General features: G+C 46.1%; 1 protein-coding gene across 1 annotated transcript in view; it reads right to left on the reverse strand.

The window, feature by feature from the left end:
* Positions 1-18,296, reverse strand: part of ncor2 (nuclear receptor corepressor 2) — a 278,572-nt gene that overhangs the window by 207,125 nt on the left and 53,151 nt on the right. Inside the window, exon 4 of the mRNA XM_078554604.1 lies at positions 16,743-16,926. Within this exon, the coding sequence (XP_078410730.1) occupies positions 16,743-16,926 (184 nt within the window). The remainder of the gene's footprint in view (positions 1-16,742; positions 16,927-18,296) is intronic.

Here is an 18,296-nt window from a genome sequence, read left to right on the forward strand (position 1 = left end):
TCCTTCAATTTGATACTATCTTTAACTTCTTTAGTTAGTCAAGGATGGTGTGTCCTTCCCTTAGAAGCTCTCCTTCTCACTGGAATGCATCTTTTCTGAGTATTCCGATATATCTCCTTAAATGTCTGCCACTCTAGCTCTATTGACCTATCCCTTAACCTAATTTCCCAGTTCACTTTGATTAGCTCTGTCTCCATGCCCTCATAACTACCCTTATTTAAGTTTAAAAAACTAGTCTTAGATCCAATCTCTCCCTCAAATTGAATGCGAATCCCATCATGTTATGATCACTGCTACCTAGAGGTGCCTTCACTATGAGGTCATTAATTAATCCTGTGTCATTGCACGTTACCAGATCTCGTATAGCCGGCTCTCTGGTTGGTGCTAAAATGTGCTGCTCTAAGAAATTGTCCTGAAAACACTCTATGAACTCATCATCCTGGCTTCCTTTGCCAATCCGATTTGTCTAATCTATATGCAGATTAAAATCACCCATGATTATCACCATACCTTTCTCACAAACCCCATTGTTTCTTTCTGTATACCCCGTCCTACAGTGTGGTTACTGTTAGGGGGCCTATAAACCACTCCCACAAGTGACTTCTTACCATCACTATTTCTCACCTCTACCCAAACTGATTCTAAATCTTGTTCTCCAGAACTAAGGTCATATCTCTTTATTGCACCAATGTCATCCTTAACTAAAAGAGCTACCTTCCATCTTTTCCTAGCTTCCTGTCTTTCCTAAATGTCATAAACCCTTGAGTGTTCAAGTCTCAGTCTTGGTCACCCTGTAGACATGTTTCAGTAATGGCTATCAGATCATACATATTTATTTCTATTTGTGCTGCCAATTCATCTGTTTTGTTTTTAATGCTACGTACATTCAGATATAGAGCCTTTAGTTCTATCTTTTTGCTATTTTTGCAACCTCTAGCCTTATCTGCTGGTGCACTCTTAGGTTCGTACACTCTGATCATCAGGTCTCTTATTCCTATCTTGCTCTTGCCTTGTCTTCTCTAATTAATTTATCACATCTTCCCAAATTTGATCCCTTGTCCCCACTATTTAGTTTAAAGCCCTCTCTACTGCCCTAGTTATACGACTCACCAGAACACTCATCCCAGCACAGTTCAGGTGAAGATCATCCCAACGGCACAGCTCCCGCATTCTCCAGTACTGATGCCAGTGCCTCATGAATCAAAACCCATTTCACCCACACAAATCTTTCAGCCATGCATTCATCTCTCTAATCTTATTTACCCTACGCCAATTTGCTCGTGACTCAGTAATAATCCACAGATTATTACCTTGGAGGTTCTGCTTTTTAATTTAGTCCCTTGCTGTTTATACTCCTTCAGCAGAACCTCTTTCCTAGTTCTACCTATGTCATTGATACCTTCATGGACCATGACCACTGGATTCTCCCCCCTCCACTTGAAAGCTATGTCGATGTTCAGCCCATCAAGTTGTCATAATCATCTAATTCATGGTTCATATTAATATCTTATAGACAACCTATTTTGAAGGAATACAACTTTTAGGTTGGAGATTGTGTTATATGTAAGATAAATGGAAAACCTGATTAAGAACCTAGGAAACAGCCATGAAGTAAATGTAAATCAAACAAGCTTGCATTAATTACAGGTAAAAGCCAACCCTTGTTTATCATGCGAGTTCAGAGTTAGAAGTGTAAAACTTCAACAATGGATGAGATTTCTGTTGGAGCCAGAAGGTCGCCACTTAATTCAATAAAAAGTTAAATTGTGTATGTAGTTCCAAAATGAAAAGAAGTTAAAGGTTTTTAGGAGGCCTTAGGAGGTTCTTTTGTTTAATTTATCTGGGTTTTAATTAATGAAGGCAATTGTAGTTTTGGTCTAGTGTAGTTTGCAGCTCACTTGGAGAGAGCAAAAGCTGCTAGCAGGGTCAGCTTGGAAGGCTGTCAGAAGAGTGTTATATATCTGCTGGCAGCCAGAACAAGGAGCATAGAGACCATTCGGAATCAGGGGTGCTCCTGATCTGGAGTCACTAAGCAGAAATTGAGAGTGGGAGCCCATGCTTGGAATGAGAAGTACAAACTCAAGAGGAATTAAAACTGTCAGATCTGCCTGGTAAACTAATGGAAGAGATGGACAGTGGAAACCTCACAGAGAGAGAGGGGGGCGGGGTGAGAGAGAGAGAGAGAGAATGCGAGAGAGAGAACTCTCTAATGGAAGAGATGGACAGTGGGAACCTCACACAGAGAGAGAGAGAGAGAAAGAGAGAGATGCGAGCGAGTTCTGGAAGTCTAAGTGCCAGGCTGGGAAAATGAGGAGAAATTGAAGTGAATTCTGAAGGCCTGTGACATGGCTTTGGGTTAATAATCCTTCAAGATTTTTGTGATGTATGAAGAAGCCCTTTGGGGGGGGGGGGGGGGGGAGGGGGTGGGGCAAGTAAAAAGTAGAACTGAATTTATAGCACAAGTCTTTATGAACTATAGTCTTAAGTTATAGTTCTTTGTAGTTTGTTTTTGTTCAAAAATGTGAAACCTTGTCACCTAGTTCTGTCAGTCAATTACTGAGTGTTTGGATTTTTCTTTAAATGTTAACCTTCCCTAACAGAATCATTACAAAGTTCCATGTCAATCACAGCTGTCTTGTATGCGTTATTGGTTGGCTGCAAATGGTCTGTCAGTCCCGTGCACATGCTCCTAACATTCCAGGTTGCAAGTTGAAGAGTTGACATCTTCTTCATTTCTTGTTTGTTTGCCTGGTGTGATGGATTCTGTCTACTTGTTGAGCAGACATGCTAAGCTCCAAACACCCATTGAAGCAGGGGGACCGTGGCGGGTCAGCACCTTTCTAGTTGGGAGCTGTCCAACTTGAAGTGGACAACGGCTGACCAATGGGACATGATGGGCTCTCACACCATCAGAAACAGCCTGTAGCACCCATTCTCTACATCAATTAAGTTGGGCTTATCACTTATAACTGCTGCCTCCTGTGTTGCACTAATGCTCTGTAGCAAAACTGGAGCGCCCTCTCCAGGGCACAAGCCTGGGCAAAATTTACAGATTCTGGGCTGTTATCGGGATCTTAAATACTGAAAAGAAACTCTACTGGGGTTGGGCAACCAGCACAAGCACACTTATAGAAAAGCTGCTGTGGACAAATCGTTATTATTGTTATTCAGCAAGATGTTCCTTTGGAACAGTACACGGGCTGTTCTCATCAACTGAATGACGTGTCTGCCCTCGACCTCTCGTCATCACTCACTCTCCCTGCATCTTTGCCAATTCTTTGGAATCAACAACAGGTGTGGATGTAGTTCTGAAGCCTCAATCCCTGTCCCCAGCTCATCCACACACACAAAACATCGTAACACTCAATGTCTTCAGGGAATAGAGGCACCAATTCATTATCTAATGGTGGGAATTAAACTTTGCTGCATCAGTTATCTTGGTGCAGTTTAACAGAGATTCAGGTTATAGTTCTGATGAAAGGTCATCGACCTGAATTTTCTGCATGGCAGGGTTCCCAATCGCCACTGAAAATGTTGGCATCACCACAACCTGGCAGCCATTTAACACTCCGAGGAGTGTCAATCAGCTTGAGGGAGGACTTCTGCCCCTCACTCAGGAGGAAGTCCTGCCTCAAAGATCTGAATGGCTGTAGTCCCAGCAGCACCAAAAGGAACAGGGGCCACTCCTGGGACTACAGGCTGCCCCATCATTCGAAGTGTCAGAGCCCACAGGAGCAGGTAAATCCAGGGACTCGTGGAGGGAATGGCAGGAATGTCCAGGGGTGGGGGTAAGGATCTTGATGGCAAGGCCAGTTAGGCAGGGAACAGCCATGGGCAGTAGGCCTTGGAGGGTTGCCCAATTTGGATGAGGGGAGAGTGGTGGAGGTGCCTTCCCCCACAGCACCCAACCACTTACAGCCAAGGCCCAAGCAGCCTCGGGTCACGCCTCCTCCTAAACCCCTCCCACCAGGAAGCAAGTTGCCCTTAAGGACCAATAACTGGCCACTTAAGATCCTCAATTGAGATGAGGGTGGGTGGGTTGCCCTTGGCCTTGCCCCCCCCGTAAAATTGCCGACAGGTCAGGGGCAGGCGGGTTGCCCATAAAATTCTGTTCAATAAACTCTGTCTCTCTCTCTCTACAGAACCTGCCTTATCTGCTGAGTGTTCCCAGCAGTTTTGTTTTATTTCAGGTTTCCAGCATCTGCGGTATTTTGCTTTGAAATTGAGGTTAGTCAAACTGAATCCCAGTGTCTGGGAAAGAACTGTTTTTCCAGATGGATTTCCCTTTCTGCTTCTGTAAAAGTATCGTTAACAACAACAACTGCTTTACTGGAAAAACCACACCATACACTCAGCACAGCTGCATCTCAATAAAAACCCAGCGTATTTGCCAAGAGAAGTTGGACTTGAACCATGGTTACACTTGATCAGGATTTCCCATGTAAAGGACAGTTCAATGAACTCCTCCAGCTCCTGAAGCAGCTACTTTGAGGTTCGGGGGTTTAACCAGACATATCTGGAAAGCTGCCTCGAATAAAGATGAATGAGGGATTTTAGCTACAAGATTAACTTGGAGAAGCCGGGGTTGTTCTCCTTGGAGAAAAGGAGATCAAGGGGTGATTTGATAGTGCCAAGAAAACAAGGAATTGTAATATTTTTCATCTGTTAATATCATTGTCATTTTTCTAATGTACTGGGAGACAGGCAGTTGGGGTAATTGGAGTAAGAGCCAGAGTGACTGCACGAGTCTAAAACCAATAGTAAGAAGTGGTTTTGACATGTTAATGAACCAAGAGGAACTTCAATCAGAGCTTTACATAAAGGATGAGGAATTTCTTCTCTCAGAGGGTCATTAGTCTTTGGAATTCTCTACCCCAGAGAGCTGTGGAGGCTGGGTTACTGAATATATTCGAGGCTGAGTTAGGCAAATTTTTGACCGATAAGGGAGTCAAGGGTTATGGGGACAGGCAGGAAAGTGGAATTCAGGCCACAATCAGGTCAGCCATGATCTTATCGAATGGCAGAACAGACTCAAGGAGCCAAATGGCCCATTCCCATCACTTACAAACCTTCCTGGAATGAATTGTATGCAGTACTCTATCTGAAGTCTAGCCAGTGTGGTCTAGTTAGCGTGGTATAGTCAGTAATTTAGCCAGTGTGGTCTAGCCAGTGCGGTCAGTGCAGCCTAACCAGTGCGGTCTAGTCAGTAATTTAGCCAGTGTGGTCTAGCCAGTGTGGTCTAGCCAGTGTAGTTTAACCAGTGTGGTCCAACCAGTGCGGTCAAACCAGTGCACAGTGTGGTCTAAACAGTGTAGTCTAACTATTGTGGTCTAAGATGTGTAGTCTAACCAGTGTGCTCTAACCAGTGTATTACTCAGTTCCAGCATAACCTCCCAGCTTTTATATTCTATGCCTTGGTTAATAAAGGCCAGTATCCCATATATTGCCTTAACCACCCTATCTGCTTATCATGCTATCTTCAGGGCTTTTTTCATTATTCATTCGTTTACAGGATGTGGCGTTGCGCAGCATTTATTGCTTAGCCCTAGTTGCCCTTGAGAAGGTGGTGGTGAGCTGCCTTCTTGAACCGCTGCAGTCCATGTGGTGTAGGTACACCCACAGTGCTGTTAGGGAGGGAGTTCCAGGATTTTGACCCAGCGACAGTGAAGGAACGGCGATATATTTCCAAGTCAGGATGGTGAGTGGCTTGGGGGGCAATTTCCAGGCGGTGGTGTTCCCATCTATCTGCTGCCCTTGTCCTTCTAGATGGTAGTGGTTGTGGGTTTGGAAAATGCTGTCTAAGGAGTTCCTTGGTGAATTCCTGCAGTGCATCTGGTGGATGGAACACACTGCTGCTACTGAGCATTGGGGGTGGAGGGAGTGAATGTTTAAGGTGGTGGATGGGGTGCCAAACAAGTGGGCTACTTTGTCCTGGATGGTGTCGAGTTTCTGGAGTGTTGTAGGAGCTGCATTCATCCAGGCAAGCGAAGATATTCCATCACACTCCAGATCTGTGCCTTGTAGATGGTGGACAGGATTTGGAGAGTCAGGAGGTGAGTTACTCGTTGCACGGTTCCTAGCCTCTGACCTGCTCTTGCAGCCACACTATTTGTATGGCTAGTCCAGTTCAATTTCTGGTCAATGGTAATCCCCAGGATGCCATTAGTGGGAGATTCGGTGATGGTAATGTCATTGAATGTCAAGGGGCGATGGTTAGATTCTCTCTTGTTGGAGATGGTCATTGCCTGGCACTTGTGTGGCGTGAATGTTACTTGCCACTTGTCAGCCCAAGCCTGGATATTGTCCAGGTCTTGCTGCATTTGGACATGGACTGCTTCAGTATCTGAGGATCTGCGAATGGTGCTGAACATTGTGCAATCATCAGTTAACATCCCCACTTCTGACCTTATGATGGAAGCAAGGTCATTGATGAAACAGCTGAAGGTGGTTGGGCTGAGGACACTACCCTGAGGAACTCCTGCAGTGATGTCCTGGAGCTGAGATGATTGACCTCCAACAACTACAACCATCTTCCTTTGTGCTAGGTATGACTCCAACCAGTGGAGAGTTTTCCCCCGATTCCCATCAATTCCAGTTTTGCTAGGGCTCCTTGATGACACCCTTGGTCAAATGCTGCCTTGATGTCAAGGGCAGTTGCTCCCATCTTGCCTCTTGAAGTCAGCTCTTTTGACCATGTTTGAATTAAGGCTGAGAAGAGGTCAGGAGCTGAATGGTCCTGGCGGAACCCAAACTGGGCATCTGGCCGGATTGGATTTGTCCTGCTTTTTGTGTACAGGACATACCTGGACATGTTTCCACATGTCAGGTAGATACCTGTGTTGTAGCTTTACTGGAACAGCTTGGCTAGAGGCGCAGCAAGTTCTGGAGACAAGTCTTCAGTACTATTGCCGGAATATTGTCAGGGCCCATAGCCTTTGCAGTATCCAGTGCCTTCAGCCGTTTCTTGTTATCACGTTGAGTGAATCGAATTGGCTGAAGACAGGCATCTGTGATGCTGGAGACCTCCGGAGGAGGCTGAGATGGATCATCCACTCAGCACTTATGGCTGAAGATTGTTGCAAATGCTTCAGCCTTATCTTTTGTGTTAGTATCTAATAGGCTCTGTTGATGGATGTTAAACAGCCAGTAGTTTAAGGTAATAAGGTGAACCGATGCTGGGTGTTGATTAGTTAATTATGTGTATATAAAGAGGTCTGGCGTCAGAATGGAGAAGTAAGCTCTGTGACAAGCAATAAACAGTCTCTTCCCCAAGCATCTTAGTCTCAGTGTCTTCTTCCCAACCAGGCTTGGGAATTCGTATCATTTTGCACTGATGTGTTGTGCTCCTCCATCATTGAGGATGGGGATATTTGTGGAGCCTCCTCCTCCAGTGAGTTGTTTAATTGCCCACCACCATTCACAACTGGATGTGGCAGGACTGCAGAGCTTAGATCTGATCTGTTGGTTGTGGGATCACTTAGCTCTGTCTATCACTGCTTATGCTGTTTGGCACGCAAGTAGTCCTGTGTTATAGCTTCACCAGGTTGACACCTCTTTTTTAGGTGTGCCTGGTGCTGCTCCTGGCATGCCCTCCTGCACTCTTCATTGAATCAAGGTTGATCCCCTGACTTGGTGGTCAGAGTAGGGGATATGCCGGGCCATGAGGTTACAGATTGTGTTCGAGTACAATTCTGCTGCTGCTGATGGCCCACAGCACCTCATGAATGCCCAGTCTTGAGTTGCTAGATCTGTTTGAAATTTATCCCATTTAGCACAGTGGTAGTGCCACACAACACGATGGAGGGTATCCTCAATGTGAAGGCGGGACTTCATCTCCTCAAGGACTGTGCGGTGGTCACTCCTACCGATACTGTCATGCACAGATGCATCTGTGACAGGCAGGTTGGTGAGGATGAGGTCAAGTATATTTTTCCCTCACCTCCTGCCGTAGGCCCAGTCTGGCAGCTATGTCATTTAGGACACATTCAGCTTGGTCAGTAGTGGTGCTACCAAGCCATTCTTGGTGATGGACATTGAAGTCCCCCACCCAGAGTACATTCTGCACCCTTGCCACCCTCAGTGCTTCCTCCAAGTGGTGTTCAATGTGGTAATCAGCAGGAGATTTCCTTGCCCATGTTTGACCTGATGCCATGAGACTTCATGGAGTCCATAGTCTATGTTGAGGACTCCCAGGGCAACTCTCTCCCGACTGTATACCACTGTGCTGCCACCTCTGCTGGGTCTGTCCTGCCGTTGGGCAGGACGTACCCAGGGATGGTGATGGTGGTGTCTGGGACATTATTTGTAAGTTATGATTCTGTGAGGATGACTATGCCAGGTTGTTGCCCGACTAGTCTATGGGACAGATCTCCCAATTTTGGCACAAGCCCTTAGATGTTCATAAGGAGGGCTTTGCAGGGTCGACTTGGCTGAGTTTGCCCTTGTCGTTTCCAGTGCCTAGGTCGATGCTGGGTGGTCTGTCTGGTTTCATTTCTTTTTGACTTTTCTTTATTGGTTTGATACAACCGAGTGGCTTGCTTCGCCATTTCAGAGGGCAGTTAAGAGTCTTAGAGTTTAAGAGTCTGTGGGTCTGGAGTCACATGTAGGCCAGACCAGGTAGGGATGGCAGATTTCCTTTCCTAAAGGACATTAGTGAACCAAATAGGTTTTTCCGACAATTGCTGATCGTTGTAATGGTCACCCTTACGGAGGCAAGCTTTTAATTCCAGATTTTTTTAAAAAATTAATTAGTTCCGCCAGCTGTCATGGTGGGATTCATACCCTTGTCCCCACAGCATTAGCCTGGGCCTGTGGATTGACAGAGTGACATTACCTCTATACCACTGCCTTCCTTAATTTGTGGAACAAGCACTCAGTTCCTCTACACCTCTTAGTGTCACACCATTTGGTGTCTATTCCTTTGTCTTGTTAGCCTTCCCCAAGTACGTTTTGTCACATTTCTCCAGATTGAACTCCATTTACCACTTACCACCCACCTGACCAATCCATTGACATCTTCCTGCAGTCTACAGCTTTCTCCCTCACTATCAACCACATGGTCAATTTTTGTATCATTTTCAAACTTCTTAACCACGTCTCCATTGATAGAGACCATGAATAGGAAGGGACTCATTACTGAGCCCTGCGGAAGCCCATTGGAAACAGCCTTCCATTACAAACACTCATCAATCATTATCCTTTGCTTCCTGCCTCTTCAAATCAGTTAACTCACAGCAGTCAGGATTCTCTGCCTGACACTTACCATCCTTTACAGTTATTAAAATGATTGATCTAGGTGCTGAGACAGCTTCCATCCAGCCTCTTGCCCTTTAAGTTCCATGTGTTCCACTGTCATGATTAGAAAAGTTTAGCTTAATTGGAATTGCAGAGATCTGGCATGTGCCCATCTCTAGAGTCATAGGGGTCATAGAGTCACAGAGGTCTACAGCACAGAAAAAGGCCCTTCGGCCCATCAAGTCTGCGCCAGTCAGTTAAGTACCTAACTATTCTAATCCCATTTTCCAGCACTAGGCCCATAGCCTTGTATGCCATGGCATCACAAGTGCACATCCAAATACTTCTTAAATGTTATGAGGGTTTCTGCCTCTACCACCCTTTCAGGCAGTGAGTCCCGATTCCCACTACCCTTTGGGTTAAAAAATTCTTCCTCACATCCCCTCTAAACCTCCTGCCCCTTACCTTAAATCTATGCCCCCTGGTTATTGATCCCTCCACCAAGGGGAAAAGTTCCTTCCTGTCTACCCTATCTATGCCCCTCATAACTTTATACACCTCAATCATGTCCTCCTTCAATCTCCTCTACTCCAGGGAAAATAACCCCAGCCTATCCAATCTCTCCTCATAACTAAAACTCTCCAGTTCAAGCAACATCCTGGTAAATCTCCTCTGAACTCTCTCTAGTGCAATCACATCCTTCCTATAATGCGGATTCCAGAACTGCACGCAATACTCTAGCTGTGTCCTAACCAGCATTTTATACAGTTCCAGCATAACCTCCCTGCTCTTATGTTCTATGCCTCAGCTAATAAAGGTAAGTATTCCATATGCCTTCTTAACCACCTTATCTACCTGTCCCGCTATGGGACCAGTGGACATGTACACCATGGTCACTCTGATCCTTGGTATTTCCCAGGATCCTACCATTCATCGTGTATTCCCGTCCCTTGTTTGTCCTGCCCAAGTGCATCACCTCACACTTATCCGGATTAAATTCCATTCGCCACTGATCACCCCATCTCACCAGCCTGTCTATATCCTCCTTTACTCTCAGGCTATCCTCCTCACTATTTACTACCCCACCAATTTTCGTGTCATCTGCGAACTTACTGATCAACCCTCCGACATTCAAGTCTATATATACCACAAACAGCAAGGGATCCAACACCGATCCCTGTGGAACCCCATTCGACACAGGCATCCAGTCACAAAAACACCCCTCGACCATCACCCTCTGCTTCCTGCCACTCAGCCAATTCTGGATCCAATTTGCCAAATTGCCTTGGATCCCATGGGCTCTTACCTTCGTTATCAGTCTCCCGTGCGGGACCTTATCAAAAGCCTTGCTGAAGTCCAAGTAGACTACGTCAAATGCATTGCCCTCATCTACACACCTGGTCACCTCCTCGAAAAATTCAATCAAATTGGTCAAACATGACCTCCCCTGAACAAAACCATGCTGACTGTCCTTGATTAATCCCTGCCTCTCCAAGTGTAGATCAATTCTGTCCCCCAGAATTGCTTCCAATAGTTTCCCCACCACTGAGGTTAGACTGACTGGCCTGTAGTTCCCTGGTTTACCCCTTCCTCCCTTCTTGAATAACGGTACCACATTGGCTGTCCTCCAGTCCCCTGGCACCTCTCCTGTGGCCAGAGAGGTATTGAAAATTATTGCCAGCGCCCCTGCTATCTCCTCCCTTGCCTCACTCAATGGCCTGGGATACATTTCATCTGGGCCTGAAGATTTATCTACTTTTAAGCCTGCCAGAGCACTTAGAACCTCCTCTTTTTCTATGCTAATTTCTTTAATTACATCACAGTCCTTCTGCCTGATTTCCATACCCACGTCGTCCCTCTCACTTGTGAACACCGACACAAAGTATTCATTTAGAACCCTACCTACGTCTTTCTGCTCCACACACAAATTACCACTATGGTCCTTAATGGGCCCTACTCTTTCCCTAGTTTTCCAAATAACTTTGGATTTTCCTTTATTTTACCTGCCAATGTTTCTCATGCCCCCTTTTTGCCCTGCTACTTTCCTTTTTAAGTTCCCCCCTACACATTGTATATTCCTCTCGGGCTTCTGCTGTTTTGAGCCCTCGGTATCTGCCATAAGCCTCCCCTTTTCTCTTTATCCAATCCTGTATGTCCTTCGACATCCAGGGTTCCCTGGATTTGTTGGTCCCACCATTTATCTTTACTGGAATATGTTGGCCCTGTACTCTCCCTATTTCCTTCTTGAATGAGTCCCACTGCTCTGACGCAGATTTACCTAAAAGTAGATGCTCCCAGTCCACTCTGGCTAAATAATATCTGATCTTATTAAAATCAGCCTTCCCCCAATTTAGAACTCTGATTTCTGGCCCATCCTTGTCCTTTTCCATAACAACCTTGAATCTAATGGAGTTATGATCACTATCTGCAAAATGCTTCCCCACTGATACCTCTACCACTTGCCTGGCTTCATTCCCTGAAATCAAGTCCAGGACCGCCCCCTCTCTTGTAGGACCTTCTACGTACTGGCTTAAAAAGCTCTCCTGGATACATTTTAAGAATTCTGCTCCCTCTAAACCTATCACATTATGACTAACCCAGTTAATGCTGGGGAAGTTGAAATCCCCCACTATTACTACCCTATTATTTTTACACTTCTTATTACTACCCTATTATCTTTACACTTCTCTAATGGCCACCCTGATCTTGAACCCTAAACCCAAGCCCAAACCCTGAATCCTGACCGTGGACCCCAACCACCATACCCAGGCCCCAACTCTGGACCCGACCACAAGCCCGAACTCTGGGCTGGGAACCTGAACCCTGGCTCCAAACCTGGACCACAAACTCCAAATCCAAGTCCACGCCTGAACCATAACACTAGACCCCAAAGCTGGCCCCAACCCTGGCTCCCAACTCTGGATGCCAACCTCAACCCTGAACCCAACTCTGAACCCCAACTTTGCCTGATCTCTTTCACGATCTACTAACTGGATTCTGAAAACCAGCAGCATCTCCGGTGACCCTGCCATGGCCAACATTCAATGAGCTCAACAAAACCCAAAACCTTCCTGCAAAATCATAAACCTGGCCCCAAAACCCCAAACCCTCTCTCACTATAAAACAACTTATATTTATATAGCACCTTTAACATAAAGGAACTTCCCACAGTGCTCCACAGGAACATTATAATACAAAGTTTGACACTGAGCCACGTAAGGAGATATTCGGTCAGGTGATCAAAAGCTTGGTCAAAAAGGTAGGATTTAAGAAGTGTCTTAAAGGAGGAAGGTGAGGTAGAGAGATGGAGAGGTGAAGGAGAAATTCCAGAGCTGAAGGCATGTCTGCCAATAGTGGAGCGATTAAAATTGGGGATGGAAAAGAGGCCAGAATTAGAGGAGCACAGAGGTGGTGGGGCTGGAGGAAATTACAGAGATAGGGAGGGGCAAGGCCATGGAGGGATTTGAAAACAAGGATGAGAATTTTAAAATCAAGATGTTGCTTGACTGTGAGCCAATGTAAATCAGTGAATACAATGGCGATCGGGCAATGGGATTTGGTATGAATTAAGACACAGGCAGCAGAGTTTTGGAGGACTTCGAGTTTACAGAAGGTAGAGTTTGGTAGACCAGCCAGGAGTGTATTGGAATCATCAAGTTGAGTACTAACAAATGCATGGTTGAGGGTTTCAGCAGCAGTTGAGCTGAGATAGGATGAAGTCAGGCAATTTTATGGAGGTGGAAACAAGTGGTCTTCATGATGGTGCAGATATATGGTCAGAAGCTCATTTCGGGATCAAATGTGACAACAGGGTTGCTAACAACCTGGGTTAATCTCAAACTGTTGGCAGGGAAAGGGATGGAGTCAGTGGCTCGGGAACAGAGTTCGGAGCAGGAACCAAGAAGCAATGGCTTAGGTCTTCCCAATATTTAATTGGAGAAAATGTCTGGATATTTGGTACTGGATGTCGGATAAGCAGTCTGGTAATTTAGCAACAGTGGAGGAGTCAAGAGAGCTGGGGGTGAGTAGAGCTGGGTGTTGTCAGGGTACACGTGAAAACTAACGCCGTGCTTTCAGATGATGTTACTGAGGGGCAGCATGTAGATGAGAAATAGGAGGAGCCAAAGATCAATCCTTGGGGGGGCACAAGAGGTAACGGTGCCAGAACAAGAACAGAAGCCATTGCAAGTGATTCTCTAGCTACAATTCATTACATAGATAATAATGGAACCAGTCCCACCTAACTGGTTGACAGTGGAAAGGTGTTGGAGGAGGATGGTGTAGTCAACCATGTCAAAGGTTGCAGACAGTGGAGAAGGATGAGGAGGGAAAGTTTACCTTTGTCACAGTCACATAGGACGTCATTTGTGACAGCTCTTTCAGTGCTGCGGCAGGTCAGAAACCTGATTGGAGGGATTCAAATATGGAGTTCTGGGAAAGAAGAGAACAGATTTGGGAGGCAATAACACATTCAACAACTTTGGAGAGAAAAAGGGGGTTGGAGATGGAGCGTAGTTTGTGAGGACGGTGGGGTCAAGGGTTGGTTTTTTGAATGGAGGGATGAAGATGGCAGTTTTGGAGGAGAGGAGGGCAGTACCTGAGGAGAGAGAACCATTCACAATATCGGCTAACATGGTTCTCAGGAGATCAAGTTGGCTGGTCAGCAGTTTGATGGAAATAGGGTCGAGGGAGCAGGTGGTGGATCTATCGACAAGATGAACTTGCAGGGGACATGAGGAGAGACAGGAGAGAAACTTGAGAAAGCAGCGAGTGCAGGGCTAGGGCAAGGCTATCAGGAGAAACCGCATATCCCAAACCCCCATCCTTACTTCACCATCTTACAATAAGAAACCCCACAAGAGACTCAATCCCACCCACTCCCCCTGTTAAAAATCCTCTCAGTTTCTAATATGAAATGTATTGCAGCTTCAAACTGACTGGTCTAGGAAAAGTGCAAATATGGGTCCTTTTTGCTGACTGGAAGACTGAAAACTGGTCAAATAGACTTTTCTCAGAAATATGTTACAATCCCATCTGGAGCTATATGGAAACAGAGGTTGCATTTCCTTAATCAATATTAAATATATACCTTCTACATACACATACAATGCTTGCTACAATATAAATCTATGACCATATAACACCATCAGCTGCAGCAAATATTTCCAGCAGGAAGATGTACAAGTTCAGCACCGACAGAAACTTCTTTATTGCTCCAACACTCCTGCTAGTTCCTCAACTGAAACAGTCTCATTCAACGTTCCTGTGCCTTCCTGCCTATTCAGTAAATGTCCTTCTTTCGAAAGTAACTTCTGTCTCAAGAGCTACTTCCAGTAAAGGATGTCATCTTCTAATAACTGCATGTGTGGGAAGATTTCTTTTAACTTCCCCTTTAATTTGCTGGAACTGCAGTCTATGTCCCAGTCACCAATCCACCAACTAGTAGAAAAAAAAATCAGCTCTGCAGAAGAGTCATACAGACTCGAAACGTTAACTCTGTTTCTCCCTCCACAGATGCTGTCACATCTGCTGAGTTTTTCCAGCATTTTGTGTTTTTGTTTGACCAAGACAGGGTTGTCTGCAGGCTGGGACCTCGATGTAATGAGAACCATGAGTCGGGAGCTAACCTGCTACCGAGTGCGCTCCACCATAGCGAGAAGAGCACAGCTGAGCATGGTTCTCATTTAGTTGCCTCTTGATTATTAGGGTGTCCCTTTAGTCGGCCATTTGTGCTGACCTTGAACTCCACCCAAAAGGACCCTCCGCCCACCTCGAGGGATCTCACTGACTGACTAACCGCATGCTCAAGGTCTGTTTGGAAAAATGATGCGCGTCACCTTTCAGACTCTCTCCACCACCTTCTACCCTCCACCTACACCCACCAACTACCCCCCATAGACCCACCCAATATCACCATTCCTCTCCTCTCCGTCACCCTTGAACCCTCTCCCATTACCCTGGACCCTATCACGACCCACCTCCACATGCCTTCCCTCCCTCCGAGCCAACACCTGTTCCCACCCCCATGCCCATCCTGACCCGAGTCACCTAGTCTCACCCCCTCCGTGATCCACCCAATAAGACCTTCACCTACCAGAATCTCACCCTGGACCTGCCACCCTACTGCATCCCACTCCCCTCTCTGACTGTGACTGTTCTCTCCCATCACCAATACCCTGAGTTCACCCCCCAGGGTCCAACTGTCGACAACACCGACCCCAGCCTCTAAGACACTTCCTCCCCTCCTTCTGCAGACATTCCCCTCACCCCTTTTAATAAGCTTGCATGAGATGCTGTTGTATGTAAATGGTGTTCCTGACATTGTTCATCGGGAAGCTTCACCCACCTTTAACCTGCCTTGAAAGTCAGGAGAACAAAATTCTAACAGTCTATCTTGCCACCAGGAAACAGATGTTTTAGCTCCCCCGCCTGCTCTGACTCCCACTGCTGGCGAGAGCAGAAAATTCTACCCAAACTCTCATTCCTGATCATTCTTAAAGGAAAGTGAGAGAGTCAGACAGAGAGAGCGCAAGACTGCGAGAGAGAGTGTGACAGAGAGAATGTGAGAGAGAGAGAGAGCGTAATAAGACAGATCGTGACAGAGAGTGAGAGAGAGGGGCTGAGTGAGAGTGAGTGAAAGAGAGTAAGAGTGAGAAAGAGAGAGTGAGTGAGTGAGACAAAGTGAAAGCGGGAGAGAGTGAGAGAGAGTGACAGACAGAGAATGACAGAAAGAGTGACAGAAAGAGAGCAACAAGGCAGAGAGTGAGAGAGAGTGAAAGAGGGAGAGAGAGTGAGAGAGAGAGACTGAGTGAGAGTGAGAGAGACCGAGTGAGAAAGAATGAGAGTGAGTGAGTGAGGGAGAGAGAGAGAGAAAGTGAAAGAGAGAGAGTGAGAGTGAAAGAGGGAGAGAGAGAGTGAGTGAGTGAGAGAGAGGGAGGGTGAGCGAGCGAAAGAGAGAGAGAGATTGAGTGTGTGAGTGAGTGAGAAAGAGGATTGCATGTATAAGGCTCTTGATCCCATTTTCAGGACTTCCCAGGGCACCTTACACCCTTCAGAGCTGTAGTCATTAGTAGTACAACAGCAAGATTACACAGCCAATGAATGAAACGGTGTTAGTTTAGGGAAGAAAGCTGATCCTGTACATTCTCTACTTTTCTCTGAGTACTGCCACGGAATCTTTTAGATCCCTTGAAGAGCCTGGAAGGGGTTTGTCTTCAACAATTCATTTCAAAGACAATGAAGCATTTCCTCACTACCGTGCTGACCTATTATCCTTGTTCAGGCTCAATTCCATATCGGACCAGAACCCAGAACATCTGGTTCCAGGTGAGAGTGCTACCACTGAACAAAACTGAGATTTTCACACTGGTGACTCTCGGTGATGCTCTTTCCCTGACTCCAATGTTCTTCCTATATTGCACCTGACACCACAAACCTCTGTCAGTAAGGAGGATGAGCCATTGCTGTTCAGTCAGAAAGGTGGAGTTAATGTATGGAGTTTCATTTACCTTCAGAAGCTCCTCGACTCCAGTGAGGGGACCATGGGACAAGAGGGACGAATGTCGTAACAACGAACCCTGCAACAAATCCAACCTCGGTCGCTTGTTATCGGAATATGGTGCCTCTGCCTGACCAGCAGCATCCAGCAGGTAGCCGCTGTGTGGATCATATTTGCTATGATGATCAGTGTTCCTACAAGACAAGAGAAAATTAGAATTGAAAATAATCCCAAGGTAAATATAATGGGTGGAGAAACTACAGCAAGCAGTTCTGTGGGATTTCCTGAACCAGAACATCAGATATCAGTGTGCAGAAAGGTCAGAGCACCATAAAAAGTCAGGGCCAACACGTCATCTGGAATACTAACCGCTCCAACCAGGCATCGTGATGGTTGGAACTTTTCCAAGAGGTGAGTAGTCCCACCACCAGGACTGAGGGCAGGACCTGACCAGGCACAGGCGGCCAGGGGGGTTCCGGGCAGCATTTCAGCTGTGACCATTTAAGAGACCCCCGCCCCGCCTTGACCACTGTCCAACTGAGGATGGCAGCCCACTTTGCAGAGCTGCTGAGCCAGAGGGCTGGAAGCTGAGCAGCACTGCTACAGGGAGGTGAGGGCAGATCCATGGCAAGACACTCTCCAAGTTTCTTTTTATTGAGACTGAGCCTAGCCAAGGAGACGTGTCCCTGTGCAGGTGGTGGAGGGGTGCTGAACCCACCCCCATCGGCTGCACCATGGCCACAGGGCCAATCATTGCTGCCGGATGCCCCTCTGTGGCCATAAAGGAAGGACCCCAACACCCCTGCCCCCTAGCCCTGGGAAGCCCCTAGAAGGTGATGGTTGCTCCCCATGCCAGTAAAATGCAAGCCAGGGAAGTGGCCGATAATTGGCCAATTAATTGGTTTTATTGGGCACCCACCTCTGGTTCTGAGCTTCCCGCTGCTGGTAATATCCCATGGTGGTAGCAAGACGTCAGCCTCCCTCCCAATACCTACAGCTGACATTTTGAGGCCTCCTGTGTCCAAGCCCATTTCCAGAAGACTGGAAAAATCCAACCAATGTATTTTTAGAATAGTCTCAGTTTTGCTTCACTTTTTTTTCAAACAAGATATTTACCAGCACCTTCGACCCCAGCAGATGCTGCTGACAGTAAATCATTTTTACACTAAACTGTTTGGAAATCTTGACATTGTTATTGCATTATTTCAAACACTTTACAAATGTCCCTGAAAATTCCCATTCGTGAACTTCCAAAAGAGTGATTCAGCTTAGCAGAGGCGGCATTTCCGGGCTGTGTGAGGGGCTCGGTTCTGTTATTGACTCTGGATGGACAGAGGGTTTTTTTTACTGTTTTCTTATTAAAATAACAGTAAATCAATGGTAGGGCAGGTTTGATAAGAAATGGCAGCTTCATTTCTGCTTACAAGAGATTTTATCAGTGCCACAGGAAGAAATAAGTTTTCAAACTTTTGTACATAGGAATTCTACAGAAACACGCAGTATATTAGACCAGTCCCATTGTTTAGAATGCCTGGTACAATTTGATAACTTATGCTGAAACAAG

This window comes from Cetorhinus maximus, chromosome 12 (genome assembly GCF_964194155.1).
Source record: "Cetorhinus maximus chromosome 12, sCetMax3.hap1.1, whole genome shotgun sequence".
Lineage (NCBI taxonomy): Eukaryota > Metazoa > Chordata > Chondrichthyes > Lamniformes > Cetorhinidae > Cetorhinus > Cetorhinus maximus.